Source organism: Eschrichtius robustus, chromosome 19, assembly GCF_028021215.1.
Source record: "Eschrichtius robustus isolate mEscRob2 chromosome 19, mEscRob2.pri, whole genome shotgun sequence".
NCBI classification, from domain to species: domain Eukaryota; kingdom Metazoa; phylum Chordata; class Mammalia; order Artiodactyla; family Eschrichtiidae; genus Eschrichtius; species Eschrichtius robustus.
Window position 1 is genome coordinate 13378918 of NC_090842.1, and position 23379 is coordinate 13402296.

The following is a 23379-nucleotide window of genomic DNA, read 5'->3' on the forward strand; positions in this document are numbered from 1 at the left end:
TTAGGGGTTGAAGGTTGGAAAGAAAATACAGAGAGCTGAGCAGGCCTGGGGTGGGGAGGCAAGAAAGAATCATCCTAGAAGGGAGGGGACTGTCACATGAGCCTGGCTGGGGGTGGGCAGATCACCAGCCCTGCTCAGGGGAGGGGTCCTCCCAGTTCCCCTGGGCTGCCCTCGGCACAAGGCAGAGGGATCAAGTCCCCCAGGCCTGTTCCGCCATCCACCCCGCCCCCACCCAAGGGGAAGAGAGGCCTCCCCTCCTCCTCCTCCCCGGGGCCCTGCCCAGGCTCCTCTCCAGCACATCCAGGTCATACCTGACTCACCTTCCCCGCCTCTGTCATTCTCTCTCTCTCACACGCACTTTCTCTCTTCCTCCTCTCACTCTTCCTTTGTCCCTGGGCTGAGAGAGAGGGGCAAGGGCTGGCCCAAGAGACGGTGTGGAGACCCACTGGGAGCAATGGGGGGTCAGCTTCGTGCCTCCCCCAGGCCCTGAGAAGACCCGGCACGAGGGGCTCACTTCCCAGGGAGAGTGAACAGTGCTTTCCTTGCTTTTTTTCCTTTTTTATTCATCTACCACGTGGTCAATCCCAGCCCCTTTGGGGGGAGACGAGAGGCTGGTAGACCCCCATCTGTTTCTGACCCAGACCAGGGTCTGGACCTTGAGGAGCTCTAGAGAAAGGCCAAGAGGGCAGCAGCTTTGTCTCAGCTGGGGGTCCCGGGCCTGGGGTGGACTTGCCAAAGTTAACCCTTCATGTTTTGCATTCACGGGAAGCCCCTCTAGGTGCTGCTAAGGAAGGGAGTCTTGGTTACCATGGCCCAGCCTCCCTGGTCCTAGAAGCTGGGGGACAGATTCAGCCATGCTGGAAAGAGTGAGGGGAAACTGGGATGGGGGTGCTGGGGCAGAGAGTGGAGGGCGGAGAGTTCTGAAAAGACAGGAGAAAAGGCCAGGAAGAAGCCCGGGGGGCCCTGCCCTGCTTAGAGGTGCAGGATCGTCTGACTTTCCAGCTCTGCATGGGATTTTATTGGAACAATTTCTGAATCATACCTTCCATCACCTCTTGGGCAGGACCCAAGTTTCCTTGTGGGACAAGAAACCAGGTTGTAGCTCCTTACCCCACACTACGCCCTACATGTCGCTCCCTGCTTCCTGGAGCCCAGCCAGCTCGAAGCCTACCCCAGTAGAGGTAGACGGAGCGCCCACTGCTCCTGGCTTCTGGGCACACCTGTTCCATTTGTCCCACGGCCTCTTTTGCTCCTTCACTGTGTCCTTGGCAGGGCTTCCCATTGGGGGGCCAGCATCCTGGGAACCAGACTGAACTAGTGTGATTTGAGGGGTTTGCAGAACCCCCTGCCCAGATCCCCCTGGACAGCGGAGTTAACACTGAATTAACTCTTCTTTCATTGAGCTCTTTGGCACAGGGTAAGAGCTTTAGGCTAAGCACTTTAATGAAATTATCTTTTATCACCAACACAAGGTGATAATAATGATCCCGATTTAACTAATGAGGAAGATCTTCTGCCCAAGGTCAAAGTCACTCTGCTGGTTAGCGTAGGGGGTCACAGCTGAGCCCCCTGCCCTGCCCCCTCCGTGTGTCCTGGAGCCCTTCCACCCTGGTGGCTGGCCAAGAATAAGACCCTGAGGCCCGTGACTGGGAGAGGGGGTGGCAGAAGGCAGGGAGGAGGCTGAGCAGGTACTCAGGGAGGTGTCTTCAAAGCTTGGCCGCCTCCTCTCCACATCCTGCTTCCCTCAGGCTCCTGGAGGCCACCTGCAGGTGTCAGAGCAAACTGCAGCTCCCAACCTCCCTACACACACACACACACACACACACACACACACACACACACACACACACACACACACACACACACACACACACACACACACACACACACACACACACACACACACACACACACACACACACACACACACACACACACACACACACACACACACACACACCCTTGGCATCAGGGTCTGCCTAGCAAAGATGTTGATTTTGCCCGATGAGTTTTACCCTTTCACGACCCTCACATAAGTCACTGAGAACTTGGGCAAGTAGCACCTGGATCGGAACCAGCGCCCCTCGGGCAGCCGCCCCTGGGACAGAGCCGACCTCGACACCATGGGTGCTGGGTTCCTTCCCAGGACTCTGCCCCCCAGTCACCTGGGGCCCCCTTGAGCCTCCCTTCTCCCTTTGGCCTGCCCCAGAGTAGGGGTGTGGAGGGTCTGGCTGCAGAGGGATCCACAGGAGGTCCCCAGGATTGTCGTCCTGGCCCAGAGCCTCTCAAGTTTCCTCCCTGCCCGTCCCCTAGCCCGGAGGTCTGGGCCCCTCTTCTAAAGAGCTCAGCTGTGCTCAAAAAATACCCCCCGGGGAGACACCAGGCAGGCAGGCTGGGCACTGCCCTCTTTGTCCCTGCAGGGGCAGCGGACAAGGCAGGCTGGGGAGCAGGAGGTGCCACTGGGTGACCACAGGCAGTTCCAGCCTGTTTCTCCATCAAGAAGAAGGAGGAAATTATTCCTGCCCTGTATTGTGTGGGGTATCAGAAAGTGAGTTGCCAGTGAAAGACCACCCCGCCCGGCCTTGGGCTGGACAGCCGGGGCGGGACTGCAGTGGTACTGGCTTTCTGCACAGCACGCCATCCTTCCTCTCTCCCTGGGCCTCCGCCCCTTTGCCCCCTGCTCCCTGTCACTCTCATCTCCTGCGCCTTCACAGTGGGGAGCATAAGGCCACCTCCTCTGGGCACGGGGAGGTTATAGGGCACGGGCGGGGGAGGCAGAACCCGCCCCTGTGGACTTGAGCTTGTGCAGCTGGGAGCCCCCAGTTAGACCTCAGGGGACAGGCCTGCACTCACCCCTGCAAGGCCACCAAGAGCCGCTGCACTGGACACCCCTGCTGGATCCCTCACAGCCTCTGTGCCAGAGAACCCACTGCCGTGCGGGTCCTGAGCCGGCTGAGAGCGGGCCTCCTGGCCCTGTGGTTAGGACCTCGGGCTCCGGAGCTGGGCAGCTGAGGTGCAGCTGACGTAGCTGAGCATCTAGCCTAAGGCTCCTCATCTGTCAAATGAGCTCATCAGAGGCCCCGTCCCTCAAACTTCTGGCTTCCAAGAACAATGGACCTGAAGTCTGAGCCCAGGGGCCTGTTACAAGGATGCAGAAACAGTGGCTGGAATTCTTGTCCTTCACGGGCACCGCCCCCCTTCCCGCCCCCGCTCCTGCTGGTTGGAAGTCGCTCCCCCACCTCCCTGGCCCAGAAAGCTGCCCTGGAGCTGTGAGCTCTGGGGCTTGGGTACACATTTCTTTCAACAATCGCCTCAGCTCACAGCTGCGGTGGTGGGAGGAGCTGCTGACAGCAGCTGCCCCCTCTCCCCACATTTGCCCCTCCCCCTGTCTGGGGATGAGCAGATTCCCACTCCTGAGCTGGGGCTGCCCCTGGAAAGAGTTATGTGCCACCTGGCCCCTGTGCTGCCCAGGAGGAGGGGCCTCTGGAGAATGGGTGGGGTGAGAAAAGAGGCCCCCTCCCCACCCTGGCAGCGCCCTTCCACCCACCCTCTGGGCAGCAGGCTGCCCTTTTCCCCCCGCTGGCCCTGCTGCAGCTGCATTCCTGGCATAGTCCGGGGAGACTCCCTCCCCCTCCCTCCCGTTAGGGCAGGGACAGAGCTGCATGGGGGAGGGGAATGGGATGCCAGGTGCTTGGGCCAAACTCACCCCGACTTACACGTGTGCTCCCTGGGACTTGGCCTGTTGCTCTGGGTCTTTGAGTTCACTCAAGCCCGCCCCCCACCACCACCCTCAACAAGTGCACTCAAGAGCAGTTTCTGGACGTATCCTCACCCTCATCCATGCAGTCTGGCTTTAGCTGGGTGATCCTGAGTGAATCACTTGCCCTCTCTGAGCATCAGGTTCCACAGCTGTAAAAGGAGGATTTGCTATCGTGAGGGTAGCAACAGAAACCCCCAGATGCCTGGGAACTGGAGGCGTGATCAGTGGCCTCTTCCCCCCTCCTTCCCCCACCCAGCCTCCTTCCGAGGCCCGCAGACCTTTGCTGACGCCTTCCCTGTCTCCCCTGAGCCTTAGGAAGTAGGGGTGGGAGAGGGCCAGGAGCAGGCACCAGCTCTGGAGGAAGAGAGCCGTTTATGTGGGAGGGTTAAGGGGCCAAGGGGTCCCGGCCAGGTAGAGTAGGAAGTAAAATTTATCCTGAGTCCCTTCCCACCTCATGGATCCGAGCCATCATCTCTTGTCATCCTCCCGTCTCAACCAGCTGCCGTGTTGGAAATGACCAGCGAGCGAGAGGTGTTGAATTAGCACCCACCTGAGACTTGCTCTTCAGTGAGCAGGACTGGAAGAGAATTGAGAAGAGACACCCTTTGTGTGCTGTACTGTCTAAACCAGGGTGGAGCCCACGGTGAATGTCCCAGCTCCTGGGAGATTGTGTGGAGGGTGCCACGAGCTCAGGGGAGGCGGGAAGGGAGCTCCTACTACAGGACCAACCAACCCTATCTGAAGAGTCACCTAACCCCGCTGGGCCTCAGTGTCGTCCTTCTCAAAGTGGGGAGGAAGTCAACCAAGCTGGATTTCTACACTTAATGTGGAAGGGTAGCTTTACTGCCCCTGGAGTAGCAGGACTGCCAGCGGGGAGAGTGCAGGTGTCAGCCTTTGAGGACTGAGGGGGATGTTTGCAGAGAGGAAAGTGAGCCTTCTTGGGATTCCTCCGCCGTGGTCCTTCATCCCCCAGGGTGAAGTGGCCCTTCCTGGGCACCAATGAGGGCTACCTTGCAGAAATGCACGGGGGGCCAGACACAGAGCCCAGGTTCCAGGCCCTCCAAGGCCAGCCAGCAGGTCAGAGGACCCTTGGGACCAACTCAAGACAGCAAGTCCGCCCTTTGTACAGTGGCCAGTGCCCAGTGGTCTAGCCAGGGAGGAGCCCAAGTCATGTCCAAAGATCCAGTGGGCAACAGGCCATCAAATGAGAGACCCTTGTGTCTGGGAGGAGAGGCTGGCTCTGTTTCCATCATGCCTGTAAACAAGCAGCTCTCTGGCCATCTGAGTCCAGCTTCTCCATACATTCTCTGTCCTTCTGTTCTGTTCCCTTCGCAACAGGGTGTTAGATTCAGGCTGGAATCCCTGCTTGGTGCTAGACCTAGACGTTTCTTCCTGGGTCTCAACTGAATCAAGCTTATGAATCCCATACTGTTTTCTGTTCACTTTACAAAATAAGGGCAAAACGGATCAACAGAAAAAATTTTCCCAAGCCACTGCTTGTCTGAGAGAGAGGCCTGCCTGTTCACATCCCTGTGCCACAGCTGGAAACGTTCCTTGTCTAAAGTAGCTAAGTCTGAATTAAGTGTCGTGTGTAACATGCAAAAGTGGAACACGTAAAAACCAGGGCTTTCACTTGAGATAGATGGTGATAAGCTATGGATGAGTATTATCATCCTTTGAACAGCAACTAAAAAATATACAAAAAGGCATAGCTAAAATGCCAACAGAGCAGATAATATAGAATATTTTTAATTCTTGATCAACACAAACAAGTCAAGAAGGGAAGAACAGAGGAGACAAACAGAGAGCAAATAGCAAGACAACATTAAATGTAAATGGACTGAATACTCCAATTAAAAGGCAGAGAGTGTCTGACTAGATCGAAAAGCAAGACCCAACTATCACTGTCTGCAAGAGATGTACTTTAAATTTAAAGGCACGTGCAAGGTGAAAGTAAAAGGGTGGGGAAAAAAGACCATGCAAACACCAAGTATAAGGAAGCCTTGCTAAAATCAGACAAAGTGGACTTCAGGACAAGGAGTATTACCAGGGACTATTTCCCAATAATAGAGGGGCCAATTCATCAAAAACGTCTTAACTGGGCAGCCTTGGGCAAGTTACTCAGCTTCAATTTCCCCATCTGCAAGCAACAACAATAAAAGTACCCGCCTAGTTATGGGTACAGTGAGGATCACAGGATTTAACTCACCATGCTTAGCACATAACCAGTGCTCTGTGACTCTTAGCCCTCAGTGTTGTTGCATCTGGGACAAAGCCTCAGGCTCTCACCATGATCCTGGCTGATCTTCTTCTGAGGTGAGGCTCTGCAGGCTGTTGCAAGATAAGGTGTGAACACAGGCCACTACCTGGTTCCTCCAGTTCCCTTTCCGTGTGTGTGTGTGTGTGTGTGTGTGTGTGTGTGTGTGTGTGTGTGTGTAGAGACCTGAGGCAGAGGAATGGGACGAATGAGTCAGCCTGCATCCACTAATCCGTTTGCTGCTAGACCCAAAGGATGAAGTCAAGGAGACACTGGGACCGGGCCAGGAGGAGTGCAACGACCAGGTGGGGTTTGGATGATTGCCTGGTTTAACTGGTCCTGGATGGGATGGCTCCAGGCTGACCTGGGTCATCTTCCAGCCTGAGAAGCATGAAGGCAGTCAGCACCTGGGACCTGCCAAGATCACATGGCAGGAACCACAATTATCTTTGGGCCTTTCCCTCTGGTCGCCGGCACAGAGAGAGTGCTTGGTGACCTTCCCCACTTGCCCCGAGACCCCCAGCCCCCTGCTCCAAGGCTGTAATGGCAGGGCTAGCTTCACCTCTGGCAGGGCTGGGAGCCCTGCTGGGGCTGAGCCAGCTTTGGCATGGAGGCCAGTGCAAGGGTGAGGTTCCAGCTGGGGCTGCAGGCAGGTGGGTTTCTGAATCACGATTGATTCTTTCTCCCAGACTTCAGTGCTCTTCCTCCACATCCATCCCTTGCTCTTCTCCATTCCTTTCCTGACACCACGTCCCTGTCACCCGCAGTAGCCGCCGAATGCCCTGCATTGGACGTTCATTGACACCCACTGAACACCAGACACTGGGCACATGGTGCCCTCTCTCCTATCGTGGGTGGTGGGTCCAGGCACACCCGACTTTACAGACGAGAGAGCCGAGAGGCTCTGAGAGGTAAAGGCACTTGCCCAGGATCCCACAGCTGATAAAAGGCAGAGTCAGGCTTTGAAGGTGGTCAACTGACTCCAAGGTCATTTTTCTTTACTGATTTTGGTCTAGATTAATCTTCAATACACCGACTCATCAGAAATCTTCAAGGGCTTCCCATTGTCTTCAAGGGCTTCTGCAGCCTCCAAACTTTTTTGACCTTGCATCCCTATTAAGTAAAACGTTTTGAGCACATTCTCCATTATATGTCCATTTAAATTATCTACAAATTATTTGTGCGCGCTAATGTACTCTTGTATTACGTACATTAGAAAACATTCAAATATGGTTTATATATGAAAGAAATATATCAAAAATAGTCTCTAATATTTTCTCCTCACCTCTGGGGATCAGCCTGTGAGTACCCCTGGGGTACACATACATCCCTACCTTGGAGACAGCCAACCTGGAGGATGAAGTGACAACTCCTGAGCCTGATACTGGGTGTTCTGTCATCTAAAGCCCTCAGCAGATCTCTTTCTACTGCCCCACAGACCAATGTCAAGGAATCAAATGGGCCACAATCATTCTCAACTCCACATCTATGCCCATACTCCCTCCCCACCTCCTTTCCCTTCTCCCCCTTCCCAAGTATTCCATATTGTATGAGCTCCAACCCAAACCCTAGGTTCTGTGCAAAGCCCTCCTCTCCTACCCTAGACCCGGGCATTTGTACCAATCATTCTGCCTCCCAACCTCAGCCTGCCTGCATCACCATTAACTTATCTTGCCTGGCATGTCTCACCTTGCTGAGTACTTTATGTGGGTACCATTATTATTACTTCCATTTCATAGCTAGGTAAACTGGGGCTCAGAGAGGTCAAGTAATTTCCCCAAGGTCACACAGTAAGTGATAGAGCCTCTCTCTAGAGTCTGAACTCTGCTTCAGCACTAAGCTATGTGAAGCAAAGATGGTCTCTTACATTGTTGTTTATTCTTCCCAGCAACTAACATAGAAATATAGATATATGTCAAGCGAAGTGCTGAACGAATGATTGTTTGAATGGGTGAATGAATGAATTACACAGGCCACCACGAAGAAGAAAGCCCTTGGACTTCCCTGGTGGTGCAGTGGTTAAGAATCCACCTGCCAGTGCAGGAGACACGGATTCGAGCCCTGGTCCGGGAAGATCTCACATGCCGCGGAGCAACTGAGTCTGTGTGCCACAACTACTGAGCCTGCACTCTAGAGCCCGCATGCCACAACTGCTGAGCCCGTGTGCCACAACTACTGAAGCCCGCGTGCCTAGAGCCCATGCTCCGCAACAAGAGAAGCCACCGCAATGAGAAGCCCATGCACCAGAAAGAAGAGTAGCCCCTCCTCACAGCAACTAGAGAAAGCCCACGCACAGCAACGAAGACCCAATGCAGCCAAAAATAAATAAATAAAAATACATATATAAATTAAAGAAAAAATAAAAAGAATCTGCCTGCCAATGCAGGGAACATGGGTTCAATCCCTGGTCTGAGAAGATCCCACATGCCTTGAGGCAACTAAGCCCATGTGCTACCAACTACTGAGTGCACACTCTAGAGCCTGTGAGCAGCAACCACTGAGCCTGCACACCATAACTACTGAAGCCCTCGTGCTCTGGGGCCTGCGTGCTGCAACTACTGAAGCCCGTGCCCCTAGAGCCTGTGCTCCACAACAAGAGAAGCCACCGCGATGAGAAGCCCACGCACTGCAATGAAGAATAGCCCCCACTCGCTGCAACTAGAGAAAAGCCTGTGCACAGCAACGAAGACCCAGTGCAGCCACACAAAAAAAGAAGAAAACCCTTGTTGGAGGAGAAAGGGCCTACTTGATTCCTAGTACAGAATGTATTGGCTCCTATACCTAAAGAATCCTGGTTAAGACTTCAAGCTTCATGCATGGCTGAATCTGGGCACTCAGATGTCATCACCAGGATTCAGTGTCTCCAGCTCCTGGCTTAGCCATCCTCTGTGTTGACTTCATCCTCAGGCAGCCTTCACTGGCAACTCCAGGGTCATGCCCTGCCAACCTAGCAATCCCAGCAAGAGGAGAGGGTTGTCCGATGGCTCATTGCACCAGCTTAGGCCATGGGCCTATCCTGGATCCCATTTCTGTGGCCCTCGGGTTGGGATGAACAGTTAGTCCCCAAGCACTGGAGCAGGAGGGTTGGTAGCTCCATACAGACCACATAAGCTGAGATGGGGCTGGGGAGTAGGATGCTGTAACCAGGAGATGGGAGAACGAATGTGCACAGGTGTGAATTTCAAGTGTCCACTTGACTTTATCTCTTGCAGGACCTGGTAGACTGGCAGAAGCCCCTACTGTGGCAGGTAGGCCACTTGGGAGAGAAGTACGATGAGTGGGTCCACCAGCCGGTGACCAGGCCCATCCGCCTCTTCCACTCAGATCTCGTCGAGGCCCTCAGCAAGACTGTCTGGTGAGCCCTGTTCTCGGACCATGGTGGGCTATCCCTCTCTCCTGATGGTACCAGTCAGATGCAAAGGGGAAGGGGCAAATGGATCCCTCCCTGGAGCCCAGAGCTGTACTGTAAGCTCTTGGCGATAGTGGAACATGCCATAGGCATAATCCATTCGTATGCATGATTTTGTCCACTGAGTGACAATCCAACATGTAGCCAGAAACCACTTTGAATGTCACTCCTGTTCTATTCCAGACTCCTGTGAGGGGTTTCTAGCCTTCCCTGCCCATGGCGGACTATTTTGCCTGCAATTAGCCCCTCTGCCACAAGAGGTCAGCACCTATCTAGCTGCACTGTCAGCCAGAGGGACTCTTTTTTTTTTTTTCCTGCCAGTAATTCATCTCAGAGACTGAGACAGACTCACAGCTCCTCTCTTCTTTTCTCCTCCTCCCCTCCCCACCCCCCACATCAGTGTCCCCTGGACTGCAGGTCTCCATATGCTTTGTGGACATGCTTTGGTATCATCTCATCCCCCTCTAGTTGAGAGGTGTGTCTCTAGGGAAGTTGGACCCTCCCGAGCTTCTGTGCATGTATATCTCTCACCCTGACGACCTTCCTGCAGGTACAGCGTCCCCATCATCTGGGTTCCCCTGATGCTGTATCTCAGTTGGTCCTACTACCGAACCCTCGCCCAGGGCAACGTCCGACTCTTCACGTCCTTCACCACAGGTAATGTCGGGTCCTTCCTCAATTGCTCCCGTGGCTCCTGAAGGCCGGAGACCTTGGTGCTCTCCCTGGTCCTGAGTTTCTGAGAACATAGAACCCTAAACCATATCACAAAGATTTTAAAATGAGGTCTATCTGTAGAAATATTCTTCCAAAAGAAATGTCAGACCTCCCCACCCTCCACAAAATGAGTTTTAAAAAACAACCAGCCACACATTAGCAGACACTAAATGAAATCATTTCATCAAGTGGTGTAACAATAAAGACGGGGGTTTCTCACTGAGTCTAAGAATAGAAAAAGTGTGACCTGGGATTGTTCGTCAGGAAACTAAATGAAGTCATTTCACCAGGTGGCACAGAACAGAGCTGAACTTGGAATGGTTCACGAACAGAACACAGATTAGAGCCTGGGAGAGAAGGATCCCAGAGTGTCCTAGAATGTCCCTCAGGGCAAAGGCCCAGCGGCAGAAGCCCTGACTCAGAGTAGCAACCCACTAACCTCTACTGAGCACTTATCACATGCCTGGTGCTTTCCAGGGACCATCTCATTTAACCCTCCCAACAGCCCCACAACAAAGGTACACCCCTTTAGAGATAAGGAAATGGAACCTCAGGAAGTCAAGCGAGCAATTCAGGGTCACGTGGCTAGGATGTAGATGCTAGGTGCCACCCAGGTGGGCAGGGGACAGAGAGAAGGGCTGACATGGGGTGACTTCCAAAGAGCCTGTGAGGCTGAGTCTCTCAGGGCAGCCACAGGTTTGGGCCTCTTCTGCCAGCCTGCCTCCCAAGTTCATCACCTACCTTTGGTCTTCAGGTGCGTGCCACCTGCCCAGGTAATCTGTCCGTCCTGGCAGAACCTGCCTTGGGGAAGTGCTTGCCCATGGCAAATGGCTCAGACAGAGGCTGGGTAGGGGGACAGGTGGGAGAGGGGTGCTGGGAATAGCTCAGGTGGGCTTTCCTCTCCTGATCACATGTCATGTTCCCAACTGTGAGCCTCTGAACCCCTGTCTCTGCCAGAGACATCTCATCCCCCTCTAGTTGAGAGGTGTGTCTCTAGGGAAGTTGGACCCTCTCAAGCTTCTGTGCACGTATATCTCTCACCCTGACGACCTTCCTTCTCTCCACACTCCGAGGCTCTCTCCTGCCCGCCTCCCCCAGGAGGAGAAGTTGAGGGCTGAATGGTTTAGATGAGAGGGGCCACGGCCACAGCACCGGGAGCCCCAGTTTTCCCATCTGGTCCAGGATGGGGAGGGGCTGAGCTAGCTGCAGGAAGTCCCCCAGAGCCCAGGCTGCTCCCGGTCCCCAAGGGTTAATGTGTGCGCCCCTCGAGCCAAGGTTACCCTTTTCTGCCCACGCTGAATAGCTCAGGCACAGCACAGGGCTTGTTGCTGAGACGGCCTGCTCACTGAATCACCCACTGTCTGCCGGGCGCTCCCCTAACAATCACCAACAGTGGCAGGGCCGCCAGGGCTGGGGCCGGAGGGGGAACGGGATGCCAGAGCTTTGGCCCAGGTCCCTTTGCAGGATTCCTCCAGAGATGCCACTCGGTACCAGCTCCGGCCTGATGGGCTGACGGGGGTGATGCTGGGGTGAGGGGGCGGGCAGAGACTTGACCTATAGGAGGGGACTCTTCTGCGAGGCAGGGAAGGTGATTCGACGGCTTCATCAGAACCACGGGCCTCTGCAGAGAGCTGAAATGTGCTGTCTAATAAAGGTCTAGTGTAGGGGGTTAGTGGGGCTGTGACCATGATGCCAGCGATGGTGGCATGAGAGCCGCACACGCCTCCCTCACCTGCAGCTCATCAGGCAAGGCACAGGCCACAGGCAGAAAAAAATAGAGCCACAAAGCAAGGCGAGTGGAAACTCAGCAGGGTCCCAGCACAGCTGCTGGACAAAGGGTGCACTGGAGTAAATGCAGGAGACTCAGGGTGCCAAGGAACAGCGGAAGCTGCACGGAGACACCAGTGCAAGGCTGAAATTCCTAGGTGCGTGTGTGAAAATGCTTTGGAAAGCAGAGGGCTTCTGCACATCCAAGCTGGCCCCCAGCACAGTTCCTGGAGGCTCATTAGAGTGAGTGCAGAGCAGCGTCCTAGGCAAGGATTCAGGCCTCCATGCGATTGTGGTGGGAGCCCCAGCAAAGGTCAAGACCAAAGTCTGTGGCCAGGGAATGCTTCTGTATGTCCAGTCCTTTCCCTGCTGACAAGAGAGCTACACAGTGAGGAAGGGCTCCTGCACTCTGGGGCGGGGGGGCAGGGGAGCTGGGAAACTCCTTCTCCCCCAACCAGGGACCCTCCAGAGCCCTGCAAGGAGAACTGAGAAAACACAGCACAAGGAGGACTGTGGGTGGAACTTAGATGTACTTTGACTCATTATATTTAAAAATTATAGTAGCTGCTTGTTATATATGAGGCATATTATATTATTATGACAAGTATTAATATACAATATATTATTCTTATATATGATATATATTTATCACATAATCAGGTGTTATATTCCCTCTGTCTTAGCAACAGCCCTTCACAAGTGGTAGGATATTTTACTGTTGAGAAAACACGTAGATGGTTCAGAGCCGGGATCTGAACCCAGGTCTGCAAATCCAAAGCCCAGTCTCCCTGCACTTCACCGGAGTGTCCTGAAAGACCCCAGAGGTGTCCAGCCTTCCCTCAAAGTGGGACCTGGCCAACCAGAGCAGCCCAGGCAGGGCTGGATGGCCACTGACAGGCAATGCTGTCAGGCAAGTGTCTCGTGCCAGATGTGGACACAGCAGGCCCCACTGATGAGAAATGTCAGACCAGCTCAACACCTGATTTGAGAGAGATTGGATGGGTCCTTTGGGGATTGAATCTCAGCTGCGTTGTGTGCTCCTTTCCAGGCGAGGTGTGAAAAATCCTTCCTTAGCTTAGAGACTCATTTGGAACCGTCCATCAGAATGGCCCTGGGCCTGGCATCTGGTCCAAAGAGCAGGAAAGTCACCTCTCCTCCTCACCTTCCTGGGCTCTCTCCTTCCTCACTAGTTCCCTGTGGTCATTCACACTGGGCACAGTCCTTCAGAAGTGCTTCCTTAAACAGAACCAGAGGCTGCCCCTGTGCTGCCCTTTGAACAGTGCGGGTCAAATCTCATCTTTGTCCAGCCCTCCAGAGAGACTTGGGCTGGCCCATGAATCTCCCACGAGTGTCTGAGCACCCGCCGCGTTAAGCACAGGAGATACAGAATGGAATACCCACTCTGCCCATAAAATGCTCACAACCTGGTGGGGACGAATGAGTAAAACAGCAGCCATAGCTCAACCTGATAAAGGATGATGTGGCAGGCCTCGAACCCGGCCCAGGTCGGGGCAAAGGGTGTCTGCGGAGGCTTCGCACAGGAGGAGACACGTGGGGTAAGGAAGGGAGAGAGGGAATTCCAGCGAAGGAAAAGATATGTGTGGGTGGGGAACGTGGGGCATCTCAGGAGCCACAAGTGGTTCGGTTTGGCCCCCGTACAGGGTGACGGGACAATGAGGCAGGGATGTGGCTGGCAGGGCTGGGTCTCAAGGGAGCTCGAGTGCCAGGCTAGGGGTTTGGACTTTACCTAAAGAGAACGAGGCACCACAGGAGAGTTTTAACAGCATGTAGGGGCAGAGAGTTGGAGTAGGAAGCTGACGCAGCCACCGGGTAGTGAGGTAGTGGGGGAGTCAGAGCAGTGAAGTGACCCAAGAGATTTTTTTTTAAAATTGAGGTGAGATACATATAACATAAAATGAACCATTCTGAAGAGAACAATTCAGTGGCATTTAGTACGTTCACAATGTTGTGCCACCACCACTTCTGTCTAGTTCCAAAATGTTTTCATCACCCCAAAAGGAAACCCCATCCCCAATGAGCAGCTGCTCCCCATTCCCCCCTCCTCCAGCCCCTGGCAGCCACCAGTCTACTTCTGTCTCTCTACATTTGCCTGTTCTGGACATGCCATATAAATAGACTCCTACAATATGTGGTCTTTTGTGTCTGGCTTTTTTTTTACTTTGCCAGAAGATATTAAGGAGAGGGAGCTGACAGAGCTTGGTGACAGGTTGGACACGGGAGAGGGGAATAAGTTGAGCCTTAGGTAATGTGTGGAAGTCATTAACCCCCCCACTGAGGTACAGCCTGGGGTGATAGGGTGGGCAGGAAGGAAGAAGAAGATGATTGGCTTCATTTGGAAGCTGCTGACCTTGGAGGCGGGGCTGTGGACAGCTGCATGGAGATGCCCAGTAGCAAGTGGCCGTCCAGGGCTGAGCTGGAGGCATAGATCTGGGGCTTGTCAGCAGGCAGGTGCGGCTGACATCCTAGATCAAACAGAGAGCATATAAGAGGGGAGGGTCAAGGTTTTGACCCTGAGGACAGAGGCAGTTTCCATGATGGAGCCTGACAAAGGGCATCTAGAGAAAAGGAGAAAAGCCAAGTATCCCAGCAGGCAGGGAGTGGAGCTGTGTGTTCAAACCTTGTTGGTTCAAGTTCCTTTGAGAATCTGAAAATTTGTGGACTCAACCCCCAGAAAGATGCACACAGACGCATCGTTTGGGATACCATGTCAGCAGGTTCACTCTGAAATCCAACCGAGGACTCTGGGTATTCATAAACCTCAGGATGGGAACTTATGGGGTTACAGATTCAAAAATAGAATGGTCACCAATGTCATATGCCACAGCCAAGTTAGAGACGAATTGAAAAAAATTACTTCGATCTGGCAAGAAATACATCACAAATGGCCTTTGCAGTTCTTTGTAGAAGACAGACTTTAGGGACTTGAGCAAATGGGAAGAGGTGAAGTAGATTTGAGTCTAGCCAACCTTTTCAGTAGGTTTGGCTATGAAGGTACTGCATCTATGATGGGAAAGTCTTAAAGATGAGCAGAAGAGCCAGTGGAGGAGAAGTTGAAGATTCCCAGAGTGGTTGGTTGGGATGGGGGGGCCGGAGGGGAGGCAGACTGAGGGCTGTGCACTACCTAGTGGGGTGAGCTGGACAAGTAATGTAAGTTGTCTGTAATTCCACATCCTCACTCACATGGGCAATGCCAGTGCTTCCCTCGAGAGGCTGGAGTGAGATGAAATGTGAAATAACCCATGTAAAGCACTTGAGTGGCACCTGGCATGAAGGGTGCCTCAATACACATCTGCTGCTGCTGCTGCTATTATTATTATTATTATTATTATTATTGCCACCATCCGGTGCCCAGGTACCTGGGTACACACTTCTTCTCTGAGGAGCAAGAAGGAAGTTTCAGGGTTGGGGCACAATCAGGTGTGGTTGAAGGTGGACGGATGTGAAGGAGCTGTTCCCCCCCGCCCTCTTTTCTTCCACCCCAAGTCGTTTTTTCTCTGTGAAGTAGGAGTCTGGGTGGAACGAATGGGGGATGTTTGAGGGCAGTGGGGAGGGAGCTGAACCTGGAGACATAAAAGGATCACCAGGCAGTGTTTGAGGTCTAGCTGAGGTTGAAGGCGCCAGACCCATGGCGACACACGTCTCCTCTGTGTTCAGCAGCTTGGGTGTGGAGTGGAGAAATAGGTCTTGTGCTGATCCTGGCTTGGGAGGTCATGGGGGCAGCTGAGGTCAAAAGAGAATGGCTAGCTTTAGAAAACAGTTTGGTAGTTTCCCCAAAAGTTAAACACAGTTGCAATAGGTGCCAGCAATTCCACTCCTAGGCATATACCCAAGACAACTGAAAACATACATCCACACAAAAAATCGCACATGAATGTTCATAGCAGCATTATTCATAATAGCCAAAAAGTAGAAACAACCCAGCTGTCCATCAGCTGATGAGTGGATAAACAAATGTGGTGCATCCATATTAATAAGGAATATTATTCAGCCTTAAAAAGGAATGAAGTTCTGATACATGCTACAACGTGGATGAACCTTGAAAATATTGTAAGTAAAAGAAGCCAGTCACTAAAGACCACATACTGTATGAGTCCATTGATACAAAATATCCAGAATATGCAAATGCAATAGACAGAAAGTAGATTAGGGGATTCCTGGCTCTGGGAAATGGCAGGGGCTGGAGGAAATGGGCAGTGCCTGCTAATGGGTAAAGGGTTTCTTTCTGGGGTGATAAAAATGTTCTAAAATTGTGGTGATGGTTGTACAACTCTGAGTATACTAAAAACCATTGAATTGTACACTTTAAATGGGTGAATTGTAAGATATGTGAGTTATATTTCAATAAAGCTGCTCCTTTTTAAAAGAGAGAGCAAGTATAGCCAAAGCAATAGCTTGTGGAGAAAAGAAGTAGAACTAAGAGGGTGAGGATAGACATGAAGAAAACTGTGACAAGAGCTGAAGTGTCGGTGAAGTCAAAGAATGGATGAAGTAGAGAAAAGAAACGAGAGCCGGAAGGACTGCAGGCTGTCCTCCGAGGGCTGGGCATGGGGAACCTCACACTTGATGATAATTACACCTCTCCAGTCTTCTGGTCTCCGGGCTAATCTTCTTCAGGTTTTTCACATCTTCCTCATATGCTATGATTTTAAGTATTGTTCATGAACCTGTCTCTCTTTGGGTGTTCCTGACCCTCCTGGCCCCCCAGTCCCTGGTGGTTAACATCTTCCACCAATAGCCCCCCAGCTCTGCTGGCTTCATCAGGATCTCCCCTCCCTCTCCTCCATGCTGCTGGGGCAAGGTCACTTTTTCCTGGTGTCTTAGTCCGTTCAGGCTGCTATAACAAAACATCACAGACTGGGTAGCTTGTAAACAACAGACATTAATTGCTCACGATTCTGGAGGCTGGAAGTCCGAGATCAGGGTGTCAGCATGGTCAGGTGAGAGCCCTCTTCTAGGTCAAAGACTCATTGTATCCTCACATGGCAGAAAGGGGAAGAGTTCTCTCGAGCCTCTTTTATAAGGGAATTAGTCCTATTCACCCCATGACCTAATCACCTCCCATCACCTTGGGGGTTAGGTTTCAACATATGAATTTGAGGGAACACGTTCAGACCATAGCACCAGGTAAAGGTCCAGTGCTGGCCATAGCTGTTCCTCTTACAGTCCCTTTAAGGAAGATCTCAGATCTCTAGCCAAATCTTACTCTGATACCAAAGCCAGACAAAGACACCACAAGAAAGAAAACTACAAACTAATATCACTGACGAATATAGATGCAACAATCCTCAACAAAACACTAGAAAACTGAATCCTAGAACATATTAAAGGATTATACACCACCACCAAATGGGATTTATTCCAGAATGCAAGGGTGGTTCAACATCTGAAATCAATGTAATACCCCACATCAATAGTCCTCTGAGAGGACTCCTCCTAAGCCCAACACAGATCGTCACAGCCTCCTTCCCATTTTGATTCAAAGGCCCTGATAGTGGGGCTGGGCCCCATAGCTGCTGGGCAGAGGGCAGCAGCTCCCAAGGTGACGGGGCCGTGAGACAGGACCTCTGGAGCTACCAGGCACTGCTGTGCCCCGGGGCTGTCTGCCCTGACCTTGCCTCTCTCCTGCCCCTCTGCAGAGTACTCAGTAGCCATGCCTGAGTCCACGTTCCCGGGCCTCTTCATGCTGGGGCTGCTGCTCTGGAGCCTAGTAGAGTACCTCATCCACCGCTTCCTGTTCCACATGAAGCCCCCCAATGACAGCTATTACCTCATCATGCTGCACTTCGTCATGCACGGCCAGCACCACAAGGTGAGCAGGGCAGGCTCTCACCCGGGTCCCTGCCACTGTGACCCACCCGTGGGAACTGCCCATCTTGGTGGGAGTCAGGTTGAGAGCGAGGGGAAATCAAGGGCATGTGACTGGGTCCTAACCTGCACCGGGCGTGGACAGAGTGAGCATGTGTGTCCAACTTTAATCCTCACAACAACTTCATTCCTTCATTTATTCATTCATTCAGTAAATGCTCACTTAAGTGCTCACTATGTGCCGGGCACTGTTCTAGACACCATTGAACGAAACAGTCAAGAATCACTGCCCTTGTGGAGCTTCATTCTGAAGATGGTGCTGCAGTTCTCCCCATTCCACAGACTGGCAGACTGAGGCTTGGGGAAATAAAGGAACTAAGGAATTCACCCAAGGTCACACCTGGATGTTGTCCCTTGTGGAATCCAGAGTCTGTGCTCTCAGCCATCCACCCCCCCCTGGGGCTCCTCAAGGGCAACATGATGGTCCCAGCAGCTGGGATTGGAAGCCAGGTCTGCCCAGAGGAAGTTGTGTCCCCCCGCTGCTTCTCTGTCCCTGCACCGTGCTGTTCTCAGCCTGTCCCAGGATCTCCATCCTCCCCCCTCCCTTCCTTCCTTCTTTGTCCTGGAGCCGGTGTTCTGGCACATGGCCAGCAAGTCCTGTTGCTCCTGGTCAGAGGGGAGGGAGGCCCACATCAGTATATTGCTCTTTCTCTGTCGCCTGATTTCTCTCTCTCCTCTTTCAGCCCAGAGAGGGTCTCTCCTCAGAATACTCACACAGTCTCTAAAATCTTACCTGTCTGCTAGGCCCTTGGCTTGTGAAGCTCCAGAGCCAAAGTCTAGGTTCCTTTGCTGTCTGGTTCACTGTGACAACACTCCCTTGGAACAAAGAAGGCCACATGGGGTGGGGGACCTGCCTGTTAACACTTCCAGGATCGTCCACCATGTGCGCGCCTTCATCACCCTCAGGCCTTGTCTAGGTGCCCCGCCTGGTACTTGGGGTGGGGGGTTGGGCCTCCTCTCCAGCACCAAACAAATTCCAGAGACAAAGGGGCCTCTTGAGCATAAAGCGGGGCTGTGCTCTGCGAGCATCCTGCCCACATCACACCCACCCCTGTTTTCTTGGCCGGTTTTCCAGGTCCCATCCTGGCTTGGAAATTGGGGGTGGGACAGACTCTCCAGGGCTTTTAGGCTTGGTGGCCCACCCTCCCCAAAGCCACCGAGGGTGCCAAGCCTACGCCCTCCCTGGACTGTGTGGGCTGCTCCGCCCCGTCCCCCATGGGAGCACCTCTAGGCTGGCATGCTGTGTGTGACCACAGTCAGGCCCTGGGGCCCCGGGCTGCATCCTGACTCATGAGCCCCTCCATCCACAGGCACCCTTCGACGAGTCCCGCCTGGTCTTCCCCCCGGTGCCAGCCTCTCTGGTGATAGCTTTCTTCTACGTGTTCTTACGGCTCATCCTGCCTGAGGCGGTGGGGGGCACCGTGTTTGCAGGGGGCCTCCTGGGCTACGTCATCTACGACATGATCCACTACTATCTGCACTTCGGCTCCCCGCACAAGGGCTCCTATCTGTACCACCTGAAGGCCCACCACGTCAAGCACCACTTTGCACATCAGCAGTCAGGTAAGGACCTGCCGGTGCCTCCCCGCTTCTTCGTTTGTTCATTTCTTATTTGACAGCTACCCCTGAGCTTCCAGCCAGGGCCAGGCACGGTTCTGGGGATACACAGTCAGCAAGGCAAGCCTGGGACTCCCACCCTAGTCCCTGGTGCAGGGGGCTGTGCAGAGACAGACAAACAAGGAAACCAGTAAATAGCAAAGACCATTTCAGACAGTGATAAGTGCCGCAAAGAAAATAAAGCAAAGTGATGTTAGAGAAACCATGTCAGCGGGGCAGGGGACCCACACTGTTTAATAATATAGAATGTGAGTCACAGATGGGATTTTACATTTTCTAGTAGCCACATTAACAAGTAAAATTAAACCAATGAAGTTAATTTTAATAATATAGTTTATTCAGCCAAATACAACCAAAACATTATCATTTCAACGTGTGATCAATATAAAAATTGTTGGAAATTCCCTGGAGGCCCAGTGGTTAGGACTCAGCGCTTTCACTGCCGTGGGCCCAGGTTTGATCTCTGGTTGGGGAACTGGGATCCCGCAAGCCGTGCGGCGTGGCCAAAAAAAAAAAAATTGTTAATGAGAAATTTTACATTCTTTCCTTCTATTAAGTCTTGGATATCTGGTGTGTATCTTGCACTTACAAGCCCGTCGCCATTCAGGGCTAAATGTTCATTGGAAATACTTGATCCATATTTAGAGTTTATAAAATTTACAGTAAAAAAAGTAGATTCACATACATGAGTTGCTCCAAATGTGCCTAAAAGTTTTCCAGTAACTGAATCGAGTATAGGTTTTTACATTGAAATGTAAGTTAATTAAAATTAAATGAAATTGGGAATTTAGTCCCTCCATAGCTCGGGCCACATTTCCAGTGCTCAGGAGTCACATGGGCTAGTGGCTACCCTGCTGGACAGCAGAATGCTAGCTAAAGTGGTCCAGGAAGGTGTCACTGCAGAGACGTCATCAGAGCTGAGACCTGAATTAGGAGAAGCCAGCATCCAGTGTCTGGAGGAAGAGCATCCCAGGAGCAACAGGTGCGAAGCCTTGAAGCAGGAATGAACTTGGCATCTTCAAAGAGAAGGAGGCGGCTGGAGTGTGAGGGAGAGAGAGGCAGAGGCAGGCAGCAGCCAGGCTCTCCCAGGAAGCCAGGCCAGATAAGAAATTGGGGGTTATTCCAACAGTATCCTTGGGAGTCTAGAAACACTGGTACCCTGCTCCTGACTTCTGCCAGAATGGCCCTGAGGGTTGGGAAGTCCATCGGGGACCGATGTTGAAATCTTCCCCACGTGCTAGCCCCAGCTAGGCTCCCTTCCGAGCAAACTGACTCCTTCAAGAATGCCTCATCTTCTCCCCATTTGTCTCCCTCTCTAGGATTTGGCATCAGCACTAAATTTTGGGATCACTTTTTCCACACCCTTATTCCGGAAGAACCCCACCCGAAGATACAGTGACAACTCCCAGCCCTGTTGTCCTGCCCTCAGCCCCGCCGTGGCCCCTACCCCAGTCCACCCCCATCCAGGCCCTGCAAAGAAGGTTTGCTTGACCAGGCAGTACGGGCTTTGTCCGGCCCTCCGGCTTGGTGGAGGGTGCTGGGGAAACCCTGAAGCCCGAGGCTAACCCTGAGACTGCCCTCCTGACCCAGCACAGGAGGGTCACGTCCACTTGGTGGCCCAGTGGCCCTCAGGGACTAGCTCTTCCCTGGAGAATCCCAGCCTCTTCACTCACACCCCCGCCCAGTGCCTTAGCCCACAGGACTGCTTCAGGACCCGGCCAGTAGGGACTTTCCTAAGGGGAGTGAAGGCAGCTGACCCCTGGGACCAGCTGGTGTCCCACCTGTATCTTAGCACCCTGGGCTCCCTAGGAGCTGCCCCCCCCCGAAACCCTGGAACTGCCAGTGTTAACAGTGAAGAACGGGGTCTGCAAGGCCATGGCCCTCGTCTTCCCCACCTTCTCCTCCTGGGGAGGGTGTGGTGGCTCTGGCTGTTGTCCTGAGGACTGGAGAGCACAGAGGTGGATGAAGCGCTCTCAGAAGAGGAGAAAGCATGAAGCCTCCTCCAGGCCACCCCCAATCCCGGGGCGGCACCTTTGTCCCCTGCCAATGACAAATGCCAGCTGCATCACCACGTGCCTCGGGCTGTGACACATCCAGCACCCACACGCCTGGCCCTCACCTGTCTGTGCAGGTGGGCCGACAGTAGCTGTTGCGGGTCTCAAGGCTGGAGGGAGCCCACGCCCCTTTCTTTAGGAAGCACCAGCTGCTCTAGCCATCTCTTCGCCTCCAGAATCACAAAGCTTTTCCGCAAGGGAGGCTAAAGAGACCTCTCCATGGGTGGGAGCCCCATCCTGTCCCCAGCCATTCTCGACCTCCACCTGGCATAAGTGGGCCCCTGCCCGCCTCACTCAGGACCCTTCCAGCCAGTGCCTCCTTAAGCCGACAAGAAGCCTTGATGCGGTGCCTTATCTCCCAGCCCCTCCCACCCCAGCGGATGAGGTTCCCACCCTTTCTTCCTCATAACCAAAACCCTCGCTGCTCACAAGAGGGTCTTATTTATAAACTATATAAATACCCTTAGTCGGGCCCCAGACCAAGTAGCTGCTCAGATTGCCCTTTCTAATCCTACATGTCGAGCTTATGTAAAAACGTTTTTGTCTTATTTTTGTTCCCTTCTTACCCACAAACCGTTACTACTTGAAACTTTTTAAAAACTCGATGTGTGTAAAGGCTAAAGGGAAGCAGTTTGACCGATCCTGTGATTTGTACTGTTTACTGAGGGGTTATTTAAAGATTTGGGAATAAATATACAAACTACCGTTGTGAAATAAAGGTGTAAATAAATTGTATATTTTGAAAAATAAAAACATTGGAAAAGAAACCAAAAAAGAGGTGTTACTTGCTGATGGCGACTCACCAGACTTTGTCTAGGCGGGGGAGGCGCAGGAGGGTTGGGGGGTGTGGCTTGTTGAGCAGGAGGGAGTATTTATTCGATCGCTGACCAGGTTGTGTAGACTTGCTGGGGTAGAGTGATGATAAAAAGCAAACCAACCCCTATCCTTTTATTCGATTTTATTACTGTTTGTTTTTTTTTTTTTTGGTCACTGCCTCGGGGCTTGCGGGATCTTAGTTCCCCGACCAGGGATCAAACCCACGCCGCTTCGCAGTGAAATCGCGGGGCCCTAACCACTGGACCACCAGGGAATTCCCTCGTTACTGTTTTTAAATTCTCTGCAGACAGCATCTCCCCCTCACTGCTTATACCTGGAGGTGGGCACAAGGGGGCGTCACTCCCACCAACTGCCTTGGTACACAACAGAGGAGGTGTTTCTTCTGGAATTTACCAGACCACAGCTAAGACTCTAGTTGACTTTTCTAAGGCTCCAGCAACAAATGCCCAATGTAGGAACTAGAACTTCAGGCCAGCTCAGTCTGGGTGAAACAGTTTCCCAGGATATCTTCCCAGCCACCACATCAGAACCACCTATGGAACCTATCAAACCACAGATCCGACTCCTCAACGCTCAGTCTCATTCAGTAGGTGCGGCAGAGGTGGGCTCTGCATTTGCCTGCACAAGGATGCAGAGGCAAAAATGAAAGCGGAGGCAAGCTGATGTTGGCGAGACTGTGGCCACATGGAGGGGCCCCCGCTCCTGCTGCCTCTCCCTGCTCGAGAGAGCAGCTCCCAGCCTGAAGGTTAGGGTGACCTGTCTGAGCCAATCCTCCCTCAAGCTCCTGCAGTCAGGCCATCCAAGCAGCAGAAATCCAACCTCCATTCCCTAGATGCTGTTGGGAGTCCAACCACGAAGCATCACTCCCCAGGGGAAGGAAGAAACAAAAAGCAGGAGCAAAGGAAGAGATCAACTAGTTGTAGATACGCGAGTCCACCGGAGACAGGTCTAAGATGAGCAAGTTGGAGCAAAAAATTAATTGGAAAAAAAAATTCTTTAAAAAGATTAAAACAGAGCGAGTAAGAAGTGCCAAAATCTATGTGAGTTTGTAGCATGGTAATGAGAAGACTTAGGGGGG

At 52.7% G+C, this 23379-nt stretch overlaps 1 protein-coding gene across 1 annotated transcript in view; it reads left to right on the plus strand.

Annotated features, from left to right (window-relative positions):
* The window catches only part of FA2H (fatty acid 2-hydroxylase), a 53205-nt gene extending 32385 nt beyond the window's left edge, over positions 1-20820 (plus strand). The window contains exons 3-7 of the mRNA XM_068528805.1: positions 9230-9372; positions 9977-10083; positions 17565-17737; positions 19104-19356; positions 20730-20820. Of these exons, the coding sequence (XP_068384906.1) occupies positions 9230-9372; positions 9977-10083; positions 17565-17737; positions 19104-19356; positions 20730-20809 (756 nt within the window). The 3' untranslated portion in view covers positions 20810-20820. The remainder of the gene's footprint in view (positions 1-9229; positions 9373-9976; positions 10084-17564; positions 17738-19103; positions 19357-20729) is intronic.
* Positions 20821-23379: the final 2559 nt, after the last annotated feature.